This window comes from Xiphias gladius, chromosome 12 (assembly GCF_016859285.1).
Source record: "Xiphias gladius isolate SHS-SW01 ecotype Sanya breed wild chromosome 12, ASM1685928v1, whole genome shotgun sequence".
In the NCBI taxonomy this organism is placed as follows: domain Eukaryota; kingdom Metazoa; phylum Chordata; class Actinopteri; order Istiophoriformes; family Xiphiidae; genus Xiphias; species Xiphias gladius.
Genome location: NC_053411.1, coordinates 17,256,120 through 17,274,422, shown reverse-complemented (window position 1 = coordinate 17,274,422; position 18,303 = coordinate 17,256,120). Strand labels below are relative to the sequence as shown.

Here is an 18,303-nt window from a genome sequence, read left to right as displayed (position 1 = left end):
CCCCACCCACCCTGGCGCCCCCCTTCCTGGCCCCACCCTCCCACACTCCTCCCGTACACATTTCAAATAGTAATTAACAAATAAACAAACAAAACACGCAGTGGTATAAACAAAACTGCAACACAACAGTCTGCACTCTTAGTAGGTCAGAGAATCGGGGAAATAAAAGTTTCTGGTGTTCGATGTAGCTGATGAGCGCTTCTTTTCTTCATCCGTGGTACACGTCAGTACTTCCAAGGGTGACAATCAGGGAGACGTTCTAGGATCTAGCCGAAAGGAAATAAAATTTAATTGTGGAAAAGTTAAGAAGTTTTTCATTGGGGTAAATTTGGTTCAGACAAATCAAGCGCCGACAAACACCAGAAACTGGACTACTACTTCCTGGTCACGGGGAATGGGGGTCAAAAGGTGAAAAGGTCAAATGTTGAGGAAGAGAATTCAACGTACTTTTAGGATATAATAGTGTGTCTAAAAATCACTCCATTGTAATAAAAAAGGGTTTTTTTTCTTTTTGTTTTTTTTTTGTTTGTTTTTTTTTTTTTTAACTTTTGCATCATTTGAGAAACTGATTTCACAAGTTAAGGGTGATAGAAAATACTTCATACATTGAAAAGCTGCATCCAACATTTTCAGAGTAATGCCTCCTTAGAAAGAGAGGGAGACAGAGAACAAAAGGAAAAAAGAGAGAGATGTAGAAGACGCCAGGAAAAGGAGAGGAATCGAGCAAACAGAGTAAGATATAAGAGGAGCCGATTTATACAAGAGACAGAAAATAGGGTGAGAGACAAAGCAGAAAATAGAGTATAAGAGGGGGAAAATGATAACGAGAGTTGGAAGTTAAGGAGTGTACGGAGGATAAAATAAACCAAATGACAACATAAGAAAAGTTTTCCCATGCATTCTTTTCAGTCCCTGTACGGAAAATAAAAATGAATGAAACATGAGAGACAGAAATAGCCTCCCAAGATGTTTTCCTCTGTCTTTTCCTTCCAAATGTTCTTTACACTTCTTTTTTCCTTTTTTAAACCCCTCTTCCCCCTTCGTCCTGAGCGCCTCCGATTAGCTGATTACCGTCCAATCAGAGGGTGTCGACAGCCAGCCAGTGGGGTTGGCTGAAGTTACGCAAAATCCAGAGGCGTTTTGAAACTTCGGTTTTTGGTTTTTTTTTGTTTTTTTTTTTTTTTTAAGAAACAGAAATAAGAACGTGTTTAGTCTTGTCGTGAAACCATTCTCGTCTCGTCGGCCCCAATCAGAAACAGACTTGTTGGGTCCCGCAAATCGCATGGTGTTATCGGACCATCTAAAAAGTCTCAGTTGTCCAATCAAATTGATCTCTGGTGTTGTTTTCCCATGCAATGTCGGACCAAGTTGATTTGTGGCGACGTCTGTCTAAATCTAAGAGTGCGTCGATCAGTCCAGTCTGTTTGCCTCGTGGTGACTTCTTTTTTTTTTCTTTGCCTTTGCGCAGGAATCATCATCACTTTTCAGTTTTCGAAACAAACGAGGAATGCGAGAATTCCCTGTGCAGGGAGAGAAAAAGAGGAATGAATGGAGTTTGTCTAAAAAGAAGAAGGAGAAGGAAACGGTAGAGAGACGACCCCAAAATAAGTCCAAATAAGGGGTCTGTCCCTTAGTAGTCTCATTGTTTCTTAGCAACGTCAAAAAGGTCGCAATTTAGCAAAGGTAGAATCCCGCCGGGGGAGGTCGTTGCCGTGGAAGCCGTGGTTGCTGTGGAAATAGGCTGGTGGAGTTCTTCTGTGCGGTGTTGGTGGTGAGGGGGGGAAGGTGGAGAGAGGCGGGGTTTCTGGAGGTGGAGTCCCTCGCTCTAAAACATCATCGGGGTCTTCAGAAACGGCCGGGATTCTGGGTAAAAAAAAACAAAAAACAAAACAAAAAACACATTCAGAGGAATCAGTAAATAAAGCAACGATAAAACTAACATCCTCTTTGATCGTAGCTAACTAGGGCTGCAACTAATGATTTTTTTCTCAATTAACTGATTCATCATTTGGTCTATAAAACATCAGCGAGCATCCTGGTCCACAAGGTGACATCATTCAATGTCTCTTTTGCTCGACACTCAGCCCAAAACACCAAAAATATTGGGTTAGCACTAAAATGTAAGACCAAGAAAATCAGCAAATTCTGACATTTGAGAACCCGGAACTATCCAACGTTTGGCATTTTTGCCTGAAAATTTACTTAAATGATGAATCGATCATCAAAAACGTTGCTTTTTTAAAAAAATGTTTGACCAATTTATTTATCGACTGATTGTGGCAGCCCTAACTCTCTTTACTGACTAGTCTCTCAATTCTTTTCTCCAGAAATGGCTCAATTGTTTGATCTATAAAATGACAAACGATAGTCAAAAATGCCGATCAGAATTTTCCAAAGCCCAAGTTATCGCATTTAAACTCCTTGTTTTTTCTGACCGACAGTCCAAAACCATTCATAGAAAAACAAAATAACCAGCAAATATTCACTTTTTAAGAAGCTGGAACCCGTGGATTTTTGGCAGTTTCGCTTAAAAAGGGACTTCAATGATTAATCGATTATCAAACTTTTTGCTACAAATTATCTCTGTCGGTCAACTAATCATTTCGGCTCCATTGCAAAGTCACTAAACAAGTTATTGGAATGCTTAAATTGACGGCGCAGGAGACAGATTTCCTGGACTAAGTGTTTTCTCCTCGGATCTCTGGGGAGATATCGGCAAACATTTGTTTCTCTGGAGCCTGATGGTTCTGAACCGACACTTAGCAGGTAAAGCTCTGTTAAAACTAGACTAGGATCGTGATATCAGTAGCTGAAATGTGGGCACAGGTACAACCCATGCAGCTCGTTATTTTAAATTGGCCCCACCTTTTGAGTGTTGTTACTGCCAGCTTTGCTGACGCTGGCCTTTTTTTTTTTTTTCTTCCCCCTGTTAGACCCCTGTGAAACTAGACGCCTCAAACTAACATCTCCGTACGGACTGTACGACCACACCATCCCCAGTGTACGACATCCCTGTTGAAATCACTGGTTTGAACTGGCTTTTTACCTCTGCTTGCTACTGACCTGCAAACTCAGCTGCTGCAGCTTTAAATCTACATTAGAAACGTTGAGTTTTCAGTTAGAATCTAATGAGCTCACATTTGTACAGGAACTTCCTACTTTCATCACGAGTATTAGAGCAGGATGTCGTTTTTTCTCTCTTTTCTCCAAACCCAGAGTGTTGCATCTTATTCTCCCTTTACGCAGCATCCGTTTACGATAGAAATCTCATATCTCCAGTTTTCCCAGGGCCGGCTCTCCCTCTCTCTCTCTCTCCCTCTCTCATTTCACCCTCGTCGTTCTCCTTCCGCTCCCCGTAGTGCTGTTGCCGCACCCACCCACACAGGAGCACGTGCGCGCACACACACACACACACACACGAATACGACAGAAACAGACAAAACACACACACACACACACACACACCTTCCTCTCCCTGCGGTGTCATTGTTTTCTGCGAACGCTGCAAAGTGTTTACATTTCTGCATAACAGCAACCATAAACCTGCCCTACCGCCTCTTTCTCCTCTTCCCATCCTGTGCTCCTCTCTCTTGCCCTCTACTACTTTTTTTTTTTTTTACTTATCCTATTTTTTGCTCCTTGTCGTCATCTTACCCTCTCATTTTGTCCTCTATTCATCATTCTTTGTCTTTTTTTTTTAAAAAGACATGAAATATGTTTGAGGTCCCTGTGTTGGAATAAAAAAACGTTCTTAAATTTTCTCTTTCATCTTGCGCTCGCCCCGCGTTTCCTCCTTCATATTCCCTGCCTTCCCTCCTTTTCATCCCTCTCATCTCCTGCCCTTCCCTATTTTTATCACTCCACCATCCGCGCGAACCCCCTTCTCTCCTCCTCTTTCATCCCTCTATTCTACATGCATCCCCTCCTCCTCCTCACCTCCCCTCTGCTCCCTCCTGTCCTCTATCTGTTACTCCCATATTATTTTTATCCTGACCCACTCTTCTCCCTGTCCTCTCCTGTCCTTTCTTTTTCTCCTTGAGCAGCAAGTTTGGCCTGGTGCTTAAAAGCTGCCCTGTAACTTGACAGTTTCAGTGCTTTAGGTGTCGTCCTTAAAACTCAAATCTCTAACTTTTTCTAGGTCAAACATAATAATTTTGTTAAGTTCAGGATCGCATGTTGTCAGACATTCAGATTTGTACATTTTCTGGGGCTGGATTAATTTCAGTGTGATCTCTATGTCTCACTGCACTTCTGACAATTAGGGCTGCAACTGAGGATTCTTTTCATTATTGACAAATCTGAGAAATGTTTATTTTTTTATTTCTTTTTGATTAAATGTTTTGGTCTATAAAATGCCACAAAAGTGTAATAAATGCACAACACAATTTCCCAACATTTTTAAATGACCATCAGTCCAGAACCCAAAAGATGTTCAGTTAACAATAATACAGAGCGATTCTCACATAGCGGAAGCTGTAACTAGACGATTTGTGGCAGTTTTTTCTTAAAGAAATGACTGAAACAATTAAAACATTATCAAATTTGTGGCAAACTAATTTTCTGTTGCTTGACTTGTGATTTTTTTTTTTTTTTGAGACCCCTTGAAGTAAAGCTGAAAGTCTACACTTCAATCACATCTTGGTGGATTTGAAGCTTTGTCTCAAATCCATTGTGGTGGTGAACAGAGGAAAAAGTGTGTTTCTCCGTCCAAAGACTTATGCATCTAAACTGTCCGTCCCAGAGGACGCTCAGTGACTTCTAAGGAATAAAAACAAAGTCTTAAAGTTGTTTTTAGAGTAAACTACACTGGGCATGTGCAGCCTTTATTAACGTAATGAATCTCCTGTTCTTTACATTAAATGAAACAAGACATGCACCAACCGCTGTCAGTCAAACTGCGGCTCTGGGAGGTGTACAGTCTGTAAAGTTCGCAAAGACAAAAAGCAATATGCATTTCAAAAAGGCGATGTCCTTGAAATTCATATTGCAATATTTAAAATCATATATAAGGATTATTAAATGCTGATAAGCTGTATTTAAAAAACAAAAAACTCACATCAGACCACAAAAAAAGATCATTTGTCGACGATATGACTCCACTAAAAGAAAGTATGAATTATCGCCCAGCCCCTTTCCCAGGTTTCCTAACGTTCCCGGAGCTTTCTACCTCACTGTCTGCAAAGTGTTTCAAGTTTTTCGCCTTCATTTCCTTTTAATTTGAAATCATGCCTTTATCCGGAGGATGTTTTTCAGAATCCAAAAAAACCCAGGCAGAATTAGTACGGAAGTGAGACGGCGCGGTTTTCGCCACTTTGCTCTCTTTAACTTTTAAAACTAGCATCTCTTCTGGTTCAGGGGAGATGCTAATTCTCCAGGAATCCGCCCCCACCTCCCCCACCCCTCCTCACCCCCTGACCCCATTTCTCCTTCCTTCACTTCTGTTCTCTCTTCAGCCCCCTTTCTTTCCTACTATTCGTCTCCTCCTGTTCCTCTTCTCTCTTTCGACCCACATCCCTCTCTTCCCCTCCCTCCCCATCTTCCTCCCTTTCTTCTCCTCCTCTTCTCTGCGCTCTCTCCTTGTCTTCCTTCTTCACCTCTGTTCCTAGCCTCCGCGCCCACGACAGCCGTGGCCGGAGGCATCATGTTTTCGGGTTGTCTGCGGGCTCAAACGTTCACCTGGACCCCAGGATTAACTGATAACAACTTGGCGGTAAAAGTTCAAAGGTCAAAGTCACCGTGACGCAAAACAAAACTTGTTTTTTGGCCACAACTCAAGAATTCATGTGCTAATTACGACACAATTTCACACAAATGTCTCACAGGATAAAGTAATGACATTTTATAGTTCAAAGGTCAGCTTCGCTGTGACATCATAACGTTCGGCAGAAAACACTTTTCTGGCCATAACGTTCATTCAAGTCCTGTTTTCCTTTTCTCCCCTTTCTCCTCCCTCATCCTCTCTCTTCTCCTCTCCTCATTTATCCACTTCTACCTTTTTTCCCTTCCCCTACTTGTGTTGCTTCCTTTTCTCCTCATATCTTCCTCCCCTTCCCCATTTTCTCATCTCTCCTCTCACTTCTACTCCTCTAATTTCCCCTCCTCTCCTCCTTTTACCACCCCTGTATTCTTTCATCTTGTGCTCTTCTCATGCCCACTTTCTCCTCCGATCCTCGGCATCCCTCGCCTAACTCCCCCCCTCCGCCTGTTCTTCCTACCCCTCCTGACATCCTTTCCTCTCCACTCCTCCTCCCTTTACTTCCTACTCCTCATCTCTCTTTATCATCCCTTTTCTCCTTTCTGACCTCCGCAGTTCTTCACCCTCTTTTCATTTGTCCACATCGGTTTCATGTCTGACTCCTTTCCTGCTCATCCGTTATCTCTCCTCTTCCCCACCTCCTTACATCGTTTCCTTTTTTCTCTCCTCACGTGTTCCTTTCCCTCTTTCCCCCTCTTCCTCACACCTCTACCTCATGCCTTCTTTTCCTCCTCCTCTTCATCTTTTCCATCATCCTCAGCCCCTGTCCTCTAGGGCTGTCAACGAATGCTCTAAATTCGATTTATGTAATTGAATTGTAAAAAATAAAAAATAAAAATTCAATTGTGGAGAAAAAAATAAAATTAAAAAAATTCAAAAGACCTCGGCCGTCGGCTTCGCGAGTTCTCGCTTGGGCCGATGCGCTGCATGAAAGACGGACAGGACTCAAACGACGTCACTTTCACTGAAAATGAAATGTAGGTCAAGCTGAAACGAGCCAATTATTCAACAACCGCCATGTGGTGATGATGGCGCAGGGTTCACCGCCCAGCCCGGCTGAACGATCTGCCCCGTTTGGAAACAGACGGCAAAACTGCGGAGCCTCGTGACAAGGCATTCCAGCACTAGCGACCTGAGAGCACATCTGGAAAATATGCCCCCAAGTAGACGCGTCTCCTGTTTGTATGGGTCTGACGTCTTATAAACATAATGCACAAAAAGAAATATTCAAATAGTTCAAAACGTCATTTGGGGCCAATTTTGACGGCACCGCTGCCTCCATCCTTTTCGTCACCTCCTGCCATCTCCATCGCCCTCTTCCTCTTCCTCCTCCGTTTCTTCCAGTTTAGTTGTTTTTTTTACGGCCAATTAGTCCGGTTGGCTTTGAACAACCAAGAGCAACCAATCTTACTTTTTTCTTTTTAACCTTCTCTCCCTTGCTTCTCATTTTTTTCTCCCCCTCTCTTTCTGATTGTAATGCAGTGTCTTTCTTTGTATTCAGCAGTTTTCTCCTCACTCGTTAATTAAGAGTGTGGAAGGTGAGAGGCAGGGGAGAGGTGTGTGTGTGTGTGTGTGTGTGTGTGTGTGTGTGAGTAAACCACCGTAGGTGCAAAATGCTTTTATGGCAGGAGGGATGAGTGTGTTTGTCAGTGTGAGTGTGTGTGAGCGACGCAGCAAAGGGGTCCTACTGGGCCAATCAACATTAATGAAATCAGGTGGGTCTGTGTGTGTGTGTGTGTGTGTGTGTGTGTGTGTGTTTGTGGGAGTGCTTGGCTTGCAGAAGAGAGGGGATCTAAAAGGGGTCTAAAGAGGAGAGAGAGCTAATTAGAGTTCCCTGTCTCACCAGAGTGTGGATCAAACACACACACCAGTAAAACGCACAAAAATTCACAAACGTACGGAGTGTGTGCGCGCCGGTACATATTCATTTATACACACGCAGAGTTTCAAGTGAAGGTTTTCAATGTCAGGGAGGACTGAGCACAGCTGGTGGAAAGAGGACGACACATGCATACTAACACACACGAGTCGGTACTGTACTTGTGAGGACCCTTATTGGCATAATGCATTCCCCTGTCCTTACTTGGCAAAAAATGTCTATAATTTCCCCCTTTAAAAAAAAAAAGTTAAATAAATAATAAAGTTTTTATAATGTCACGCTATAAAACTTTTCTTTCATCTCAAAATGTCTCCAACATCCAAACTGTCCTCACTTTAAAAATCTTTTTTTTTTTTCTAAACTGCCGTCGCTTTCCAAAATGTCCCTCTTTTCCAAAATCATCTCGCTTGCAAAACAAACCTTTAGTTTCCAAAATTTCCTCACTGTCCAAAAATTAAAGGAAAAAAAAAACACAGGCTCGAAAAACTCAAAATGGTCCGTCGGAGGTACAGGAACAAACCGTGCGAAGAAAACTAGAGCCATGTTGACACACAAATGTCCCTTCATACACACACTGACATAAACCCAGTGAAATATTTCCAAACACACATGTGGCTTATAAGGTGCACATCAAAGGGAGGCCACAGTGTCTCTGTGTCTGCTTAATGTCTCTACTAATCTAGCCTGGGCCCCAACACTCACTCACACACACACACACACACACACACCGCCTACCACGTGTGTGTGTGTGTGTGTGTGCCGCCTAGAAGCTTGTAAGTCTGCCTTTGAACATGCTTGTGTACAGTATCATATCTGTTAATGTGTGCTGCCTGCGTGTGTGTGTGTGTGTGTGTGTGTATCAGCATGACTCTGCATGCATGAGTGTGTATCCGACAGTGTGTGTTTTGTGTTTTTTTTTTATTGTTTCGATGTGTGTGCGCTCAGGTACCTTGTACAGCGCCGCTGTCTTGCTGGTTTCCATTAAGTTCAGGTTTATCCTCGGCTACAGCAGCGTCTGGTTTGAAACACAAAGACAAGACAGAGTCTCAGTGGGTCGGCCCATAAAAAACCAAAAGTACCTTGTAACTGTGTGCAGGTCATAAACAAGCCAAACCACAAAAACATTTGTCCAGAGAATTACATTTTTTTTTTATGTTATTTTGTTTTTCTTCTTGATGTTAATTGTAAAAGCACTTTAACTGCTCTGTAAAAAAAAAAAAAAAAATAGTTTTGGTATTAGAAAAAGCATTCAGACTGCCTCCTCAGTTCATTTCTGTGGCAGGGCAGTGGTTTGGAAAACTTATGTATCTTAAAGTCATAAATATTTTGGCTAATGCTCATCCCTGTAGGTTTGAACGCCGGCTTTAAAACGTGTGTTTTGGCAGGGCAGCAACTAACAGTTGTTTTCATTATCCAGCGATCTGAGGATTTTTATCATGGTATGCAAATGTCAGAAAAGAGTGGAAAATGCCCTCCACAGTTCCCAAGAGCTCAAGGTGACGTCTTCAGATTGCTTGTTTTATCCAACAGTCCAAACCCGAAAATATTTCAATTAACCATTATATCAGATAAAGAAAATCAAACAATCCTCAGATTTGAGCTGCTCAAACCAGTGAAGATTTGGCATTTTTGCTCGATAAATTTTCGATAAGTTTTCTTAGGATCAGTTGATCAGGCTTTGTTTGTCAGTCACTGTATATTGGATCGTAACTGTGACAACAAGTATGCGAGAGTCCGCCGAAACTACTCAAGCCCCTCTTGCAGCATGAGCCGCTGCTCCGCTTGGACTCTGCATCATCACTATGGTCCAAAAACCGGTCCACTCACCGGTCCGCTTTTACGGCCCCGTTGTGTTAACACTCGCGCTCTTGCAACCTGTCAATAACCATCTAAGAGGAAAGGCTTTTGTAGGAGAGGCGAGTTCCCCAAATCAAAGGTACAAGCAGGAAGCGCAGTGGTGGGGGCGTTGCGACCGTGGTGTAGTTCGTCTATAGCCTAACATGACCTTTTTCCTGCTGGCAACTGTATTTGGGCTTCAAAAACCTAAACCGTGGTGTTCAACTGTGAAGATAATCTTGCTGAACAAAACGATTCTTGCTGTAAGAATCGTAAACTTTTATTTGGCACAGATCTCAGTTGCTCCAATAATCTAAGAGCCAATGGAACCATCCCATTGGCTTTTTGTTCGAGGGACCCGGGGGGGATGCTAACTTCCGGGTTGGCCTACAAAAATACGTCATCCCTGCTGCGCTCTATTACATTCTGGACCTTGGCCGAAATGAGGCGTTCGTGTTTGCTTGGTTTTCAGGCACTGAAAAGACTTGGCACTTAATACAGAAGGTTTAAGTGCCAAGTCTGACATTTCAGAGCTTTAAGACGGATCCAAGTTTCCCAGTTATTGTTATGACAGAGGCTGGAGAGCGATAAGCCAGAGTGGTTTGTTTGATAGATGATTTCTGGAATGACCAGTGCAGAAACACCCACAATTAGACGTGCATACTAATATTAAAAAACTCTGCTGGCAATGGTCAAGTTTGTTTTTTGTTTGTTTGGTTTTGCAGTGATTGGACTGAATTTTATGGAGGGAAGACAGAAAAAGAGTAGCACTCTAACTCAACTAAACTGTGATGAAGTCAAGGTGAACATAAGGCTGGGAAAAATCATGACAGAGCCACAAATGTAAGCTGATGAAAAAACAAAGATAGGGGGAGACAGTAAGAAAGAAGATGATCAAGAAACAACAAAAAAAAGAGAAAAGTAGAAAGAAAAAGGTGTTCGAGAAAACCACAAGAATGAAATGATGAGAAACCAAGAAACTAGTTAGCAAAACTAATAGAAAGAATAAAAACAAGGAAAAATGTAAGGAAACCAAATGAGCAATAAAAAGGCGTCAGACAAACAATGAAGCAAGCAACAACCCGTCGTACCGTTCTTGGCGTTGTTGGTGTTGTTGTTGGTGGCGTGCAGCGGCTCGGGAGAGGGGGAGGACGAGTGTTTCAGAGCATCCTCCACTCTCTCCCTCCGCTTCGACTCGAACTCCAGCGCCTCCTGCAGCTTCCTCTTGGCCTTCTTTTCCTTCTTCAGACGCTTCTGGATGGAGGCTGCAGGAGGAAGATGGAGGAAAGAGGAAAATGCGGTTACGCGAAGGAAAATTTCGCTCTTCCTCTGCGTGATGCTGCTGTTCAGAGTCTTGAGATGGTTTTGGCGGCGGATGGTTGCAGCTTACTGCTCGGGTGAACCCACTTTCTACCAGCCAGCTTCAACCGCACGCCATCTCATGTGTAGGTGGAAATAACCAAAGTAACGGCAGAAAGCAAGAGGAAAACTCAGGCTTCTGTCTAAATCATGGATTTTTTTTCCGCTTTTTGGCTGTTTTTCAGTTTACGTTGTCGTCCAACGCTTTCTCCTAGAAATGAGGATTTCATCAAGAAAAAAAGAGGACGCATTTATAATGTGTGTATCCTGCTGACGTATTTCTCAGAATGTGCACTGACAACGCATTTAATTGTTCTCCCTACAATTCTTGCAGTATTTGTGGCAACTGAAGCATGATTAACATTTGTTATAGCTGTATTATTAGGCTCCCCCCCTTGAAGTCGGGGAAAAACTTAAGTTTTGTTCAAATACTGAACAGGCTGAAAGTGGCTTGAGGTACCAACCAGGACATGTCGACTTTATTAACATGTAGCCGGAACCACCATTTTTTCCCTAGCCTTAATCAAAGTGCTTTTGTGACCTAAAGCTAACCCCACTCAGGACTCAGAGTGCAAACACCGGTGTTTGGTACCAAAACCCTGTGCTCTGTACAGCCGGCATCAACCTCTGACTACCTCTGACTTCCATGCAGTACAAAAAATAAGACATGCTTCCACAGACTATAATACTAGCGTCAATTATGTTTCCTACTCAATGTAAGTGGCAAAAAAAAAAAAAAGTTTAGTATCTAAACTTCTAGGAGACGAGAGTCGGGTTGTCAGACCTCTGCTCTGCAGTTCGGAGGTGAGCTGTCGTTCCAGGCTCTCCCTCATCTCTCTCTCTCTGTAGAGCTCCATCTTCAGCTCTCTCTTCTCCGCCTGGATCTGTTTTTCCTGCGCCCGGGCGTTCTCCACCGCCACCTTCAACAGGCCCTGAGGGCAGAGTTTTGGTAGAAGTCCAGTTATAGAGAAATAAACTCAAGAGATTATAATTTTTTAACATTTTTGACAACAAGCAGACGTTGCTAAATTGGTACATTATTGCCGGCATTTCAAATTTAAAATAACTTTACTTGAGCACTTTAAGTGGCAACATCCACAGTCATTTACAGCTACCACATGCATTATTTTCCAAAATCAGGGATTGAATTTCTTCTGTTTTGATTTGAATATGCTCTGTTTTAATGTCGTCTCTCCAGAGAAACACCACATCTTTGACATGTTAGGAGCACTTGCGGTCCCAAAATCCCAGTTGATTATGATGCACGATATATTTGACCTGTTTGTTTGACCTTTGTGTTGCTTGCATTTTCTGACCGTGACGCACCGCATCACCAAGACGGATTCTTTATATGAGAAAATCTGCTTGGAAATAAACTTGTCCCTGATTCAACAGAGAAATTTATATAATCCAAATCTAAATATGACGAAAGTGCTAATCAACTTGGATATTATTTAATTTTTACCAATAATTTTTATGTTCTATCACATTTTTGGCACATGATCGTCATATAATAATTGACAGATCTTCATCCCTTACATGAGTTTACTTTACTATGTAATGAATATAAGGAATAAATTAACCTTACCCACACATCCGTCTTCACCATATCACCATCACACCCATAATCAACAATGTCTTGAGGTGTATCATTGATGTACTGTTACCATTTCATTACCCTTAATGATAATAATACAACCTACTTCCGAAACCTTTATCCACGCAGCAAATGACACGACCGGTGTAAGAAACAGAAACGATGGAAAGGGGTTCATACCTGTATGTTGGTGAGCAGGGTCTCCACTGACGATAAACCGTCAGCGAACAGGAACGGAGCAGGGAAGCCAGGGGGGAGGGCTTGTCCCAGCGAAGACTCTTCTGTGACAAATAATTAAGAAGAGATTACAAGATTATATTTTCCTGAGTGTTGGTTTACCTGGTCACCTATTTTTAAATCTGGTCCGGTTTGCTTTTAAATTTACGGCAGCATATCGCTGCCACGTGACAAAAAGAATTTCTCAGTTTCTTGTTATAAGAACACTTTTTGTCATTTTAAATGAGAAATTGCATACAATATTTTTCATGTTACGTTAATTTCTCGTTATTGCTACATGCCAAATGTCTCAATTTTAAAAATAATCTGTCTTACAACATATCACTTCATATATATTTTCTGTTAATATAGAATAAATGTAACAAAATACTGTCTTATCCCATTTAAACAGAATCTTTATTGTTTTAGCATAAATTGGTTTTTGAAACTGAGAACATGTCTTCGTCATGGTGCATTTATCTACTGATATGTATTTTTTTAAATGTCTCCTTGTGAGAGGCATTTGGTTCGTGTTTCATGCAACGCGCACTGCAATTAAAAATGATTTAGAATTAAAATTAATTACAAGGAAGGAGTTCTAAGCAGTCAGTGAACTCCAAAACCCGCCTTCAAAGTTTTTTTTTTTTTAAAGAAAATTACCTAGAGGTATCGAAGTGCATCAAGGGTTAGCTTAGCTGAGCATTAAGGCTGGAAAGCAGGAAGAAACAGCTTACGTAGCTATGTCCAAAGGTTAAAAAAAACAAACTGATTTACATATTATGTACTGTTTGTTTAATCTGTTCAAAACCTGCAGTGTAAAACTGAGAAGTTATGGCTCTGACAGGGGGGGGGTTATGTGTGGGGCTGTTTCCATGGTGGTGAGCAGTGTCGTCCCGGTCTTTATGCTAAACTAAGCTAACGCTCTCCGGGCTGTAGCTTCACACATTTAGCTTGCAGATATAAGCGTGTTTTTCGATTTTCTCGTCTAACACTCAGCAAACAGAAAGCGAATGAGTGCGTTTCACCAAACTGTCAAACTAATTCTTTCACAGTCAGTTTGGTCCCCAAATCTCTATGTGCTTCTTTAAAAATCAGCAGCGTTGGGTCTGAAAAACAGTGCGCTTTAAAATTATCACGCGCTTCGAGTGAAGTTTTATGAAATGTTGATGTTTACTAAGGTATAAAAGGCAACGAAGCAGCATCAGAGAAATCAATTACACCCAACACACACACACACACAGGTCGTTAGTATTCAGACAATCATGTGGGGTACTAATTGGCAAGGATTAAAGACATCCTTGGCGTGTGTGTGTGTGTGTGCGCGCGTTCATTGCGAGTGCGTCACAGTGTCTGCTCAGCCCTTAATGCCTAACACACTGACAACTGGGTTAACTCTGGTGTGAAATTAACGCTGATTAAGATGCACTCTGACTCACACACCATCTCTATCCCCTATCTGCCACTTCATCCATACATCCCTCCACTCTACATTTCCTCTGTCTCTCTCATATCTTTCCTCATACCTCTTTCTCCACTTTAGCTCTTGTTTTCCCCTCATCTTTTCAGCCGCCTTTTTTATCTGTCACTCATTTTCATACCTCTTTCTACCCCCCTTTCTTTCATTCTTCATTCCTTACGTCTATTTAGGTCCCTTTCTTTAATTTCCTCGTTTTTTGTTCTCGCCCTTTCCTTTCTTTCTTTCTGTACCCGTGTCCAGCTTGGTCCCTTGCTCTCAGGTCCTTTCTCTCTTTGTCCAATGTTGTTTTTGTTTTTTTTGCTTTGTTGGTTCTCGTTACACGTCCGTGTCCTAGCAAACTGGACAAATTTTTGTTTGTCTGATCACAGCTTTCAGACCCAAGAACCCAACAACACTTCACATACCAGGCAGCATGCAGAAAAGCAACCACAGATTTCACTAGCACTATTACTGTATATGAAAGTCAAATTTCTCTCATCCTTTTCACAGCATCTTGTTATATTTCTTCCTAGACCCACTCTGATTTTGATTTTTTCTTACAACAATAAACAAAAAAGAATTATTTTCAATGAGTCAACTAAGAAAAAAAAAGAAAAAAAAAATGAAATGAAGGTGAGTCCAAAACATTAAGTTTTTTTCACAAAGTGCATTGCATTGAGTTGCATTGTGTTGTGTTTTCTAGCCCTACTAGCAGATCATGCAGAGACTGCTGTTTGAGCTCGCACCTGGTCAATGATTCTAAAATTGCTTTTTTTTTTTTTTGTGCGTTATTGATTGATTTTAACGAAAGCATTCCCTCCTGCTGCTCCTGCCGATGTCGGCGGCGGCACCTCGGCGGTATGAATGGGGTGGACATGAGGGGAGAGGTGGAGGGAAGGACGGGGAGTAAAGGATGAGATGAAAACAATGTGTTGCAAGAACGGAAAATACAGAGAGGGGAAACGAGAGTGTGATGGAGAGAGGAGAGGCCCCGCATGCTTTTAGTGCGTGATCTCTTGACCCCTTTTAGCCATGCCTCCCTCGCTCACCCTCCTACCTCCCTCCCTTCCTCCCTCCCTCCATCTATCTCTCTCCCCCCTTTATCCGCCTGATTGATGGCTTGGAGACAGGTGATCAATAGGAGCGGCAGAACATCCTGATGCTTCTGATTCTCTGTTTGTGTGTGAGTGACCGGATATTTGTCTCTGCGTGCGTGCGTGTGTGTGTGTGCGCGCGTGTGTGTGCGCGTGTGTCTGTGTGAATACAGTAGATGAGGAAAGCCCTCCTAAGAGAGGACAATTTGTCAGTTGTCAAACGAAAATGGGTAAGGGTTTAGATTAAGGTGGGTAATGGAATATCCTCACTTATATAAGTGTGTGTGTGTGTGTGTGTGTGTGTGTGTGTGTGTGTGTGTGTGTGTGTGTGTGTGTGTGTGTGCGTGTGTGTGTGTGTGTGTGCGTGTGTGTGTGGTCCAACCTTTATCCTTTGTTATTTTCTTGATGGGTGCAGCAGGGTTGGTCAGTGCAACATCTGCATCAGCTGAAACCAATCCTGTTGAAAGAAAAAGCACAGTGAGTTTGTGTGTGTGTGTGTGGACGTGCACGAACACACGGTATGCTTGCATGAATGTGTGTGTGTGTGTGTGTGTGTGTGTGTGTGTGTGTGTGTGTGTGTGTGGAAAGTATTCCTGATTTTGTGTGTAGTGTGCACTGTATGTGCTTGCATGTATCTATATACACAGTACACAGTCCATACAGATACAGTGGCCCGCAGCGGCGGGTAGATGTTGGTATATGGTGTCTACCCGCCTGTGGGCAGGGGGTTTTAACATATTTACCTAAAATCAGTGCACGTCTTGCACGTTACAGTCTTTTATGTATCTCTGTGCTGTTTACAGCGACACAGAGGCTACTGTTCCCTGAGTTTAGCCTTTAAGGCAGTGCCTCCATCCCAGGAAGCAAAGTACCCTGGTAAAACTGCACCAGGCCCCGGGGGACGCGCTGTCCTCGGGACAAATTCACGGAACAAAAGCCCCTCCCCCTCTTTGTTCCATAATCCACAAGCTTCATACTTCACACAAATACAGATACAAACGAACACGCTAACACACTTTCAAGCTTTGTCAACAAGAAAATAAAACATCTGCTAAAGATTACACCAATTATTGCTATGAGCTAGTGGGAGGCGGACCTTCAGGAGGAGAGAATGCGGTGGACATAACATTATATAACAATTACTCTCACCCTTGGGCTGCGTTATCTATAAGAGTGCATCATATTTCAATCTTTTGTATGTAAAATCTTTATCACTAAAGCTGTCAAACAAATGCAGAGGAGTAAAACGTTGAGTATTTCCCCTCTGAACTGTTGTGACGCAGAGGTATGAATTTGGCCTAACTGGAAATACTCAAGTAAAGTACAAGTAGCTCTAAATTACAGTGGGTACACACAAGTAGTAGTAGTGGAGAAGTAATAGTATACCCAGCTACCAAGACACCACTACACCACTGTTCTGTCCGACCAAATGGCCCAAAACCCAAAGATATTTAGTTTAAGATCATAGACAACTAAGGAAACGAGAAAAAACACACTTTTGAGAAGCTGGAACCATTAAACATTAACCATCTTTTGCTTAAAATGAAAATAAACATAATTTAGTTACTGATTTAAAAAAACGTCTTTCAATTAACTAATCATTGTAGCACTAATCTACAATATAGTTCTGTTTGTGTACCGAGTCTGTCGGGCGAGCTGGAGGCCGAGCTGCTGGGCTGTGACTGCAGAGGAGTGTTGGCCTCATCAACAGACGGAGAGAGAGAGGGACTGTCACACACTCTCTCCTGGAGAGAGAGAGAGAGAGGAAAGAATGAATGAGTAAGATGTAATTAAGTGTAGAGGTTCAACAGGGATTTACTGTAACATCTGAAGCGATGAGTCATTAGAGGCCTGTTTGAACCATTGTTACCGGCGGCTATCATTGATTACAGACAGGAAACCACCATGTTAGATGTGTATCAACAAATTTGAAAAAATAGTACACACAAAAGATAAGTAAGTAAACAATTATGTGTAACCATTTTTGAAACTGTTTAGGCACGTAGGTATATTATTTTGTTCATTTTTACTTTATGTGTAAGCTTATACAGGTGTTTGGAGTATTGCAGTACGTGAATATATACAGTGCATGTGTGTGCACGTGTTCGCTGTCTATTTATTATTATTAATTTTTTTCTTTCATCACTTTTTTCTTTCGATTTTATAACTTAAAGACCAAAAATAGCTAAATCAAATCAAACTGTCACCCATTTCCACCCTGGGCCTTTTTTTAAATCTCATTTTCATAGTGTAAAACACTCAGGGCAGGACGGCTGAGTGACTTTGGATCCATGTAGTCTAAAAAAATGTCCCCTGTTTCCATCACTTGTTATGAAGTGTTATGAGGTTAACACAAAATGTCAGGGAGAAACCAAAAGAAGTTAAAAAATAGACAACCACAACACTAAATGAGTGAGTTTACACTGGCATGTGTAACCATGTGTGACATCTTCAAATGTCTTGTTTTAAAACAACAAGACAAATAAGGCACTTTTATGACCCCTGTTTTATTCCTCCAAAACCTTTTTATATGGAATAATATAGTAAAAATTCTTCCTAGAGGAGTTCCTCAGGGAGCCTACTGGGGTCCTCTATGGTTGTCATTTAAAAAACATGTAAAGTTTTTCTTTTTTTTTCTTTTTTTTTTTTTTAAGAGCGCGCTAACGTTTCTTACCTTGATGACAGGTGCGCGGTGTACATGAGTGTGTATCTGCTGGGCCGCGGCGGCCATGTTGGCGATGGTGCTGAGATGGTTCATCTGTGACATCGCCATGGCGACAGACGCTGGAGGCAACCCCATGGGCAGCAGAGGGTGGGGCATCATCATGAAGGGCAGGTCCAACCCTGAGAGTGAGGACAAACAGCATGTGTGAATTTTTGATTAACTACACTGAAATGAACTGAGAGGGGACAGACCAAGTCAGAGAAATATCACCATTAACGTCACATTCTTGTTAACTTATTCAGCAATTTACAGTTTACTTAAAAGTGCAGTTTGTTTTCTATAATAAACACAAAGTGGGCTTTTAATGGTACTATTGTTTGACTTAATATATTTAAAATTGACTATTTTTATTGACCATTTCTCCAGTTGAATACCATTAAACCATT

At 41.9% G+C, this 18,303-nt stretch overlaps 1 protein-coding gene across 1 annotated transcript in view; it reads right to left on the bottom strand.

Moving 5' to 3' along the window:
- Window positions 1–1,427: 1,427 nt before the first annotated feature.
- Window positions 1,428–18,303, bottom strand: part of LOC120797344 (dachshund homolog 2-like) — a 102,724-nt gene continuing 85,848 nt past the window's right edge. The window contains exons 5-12 of the mRNA XM_040140915.1: window positions 17,867–18,036; window positions 16,832–16,937; window positions 15,575–15,649; window positions 12,607–12,707; window positions 11,614–11,761; window positions 10,562–10,735; window positions 8,584–8,649; window positions 1,428–1,863 (exon numbers count right to left, since the gene is read on the bottom strand). Coding sequence (XP_039996849.1) covers window positions 1,826–1,863; window positions 8,584–8,649; window positions 10,562–10,735; window positions 11,614–11,761; window positions 12,607–12,707; window positions 15,575–15,649; window positions 16,832–16,937; window positions 17,867–18,036 — 878 coding nt within the window. The 3' untranslated portion in view covers window positions 1,428–1,825. The remainder of the gene's footprint in view (window positions 1,864–8,583; window positions 8,650–10,561; window positions 10,736–11,613; window positions 11,762–12,606; window positions 12,708–15,574; window positions 15,650–16,831; window positions 16,938–17,866; window positions 18,037–18,303) is intronic.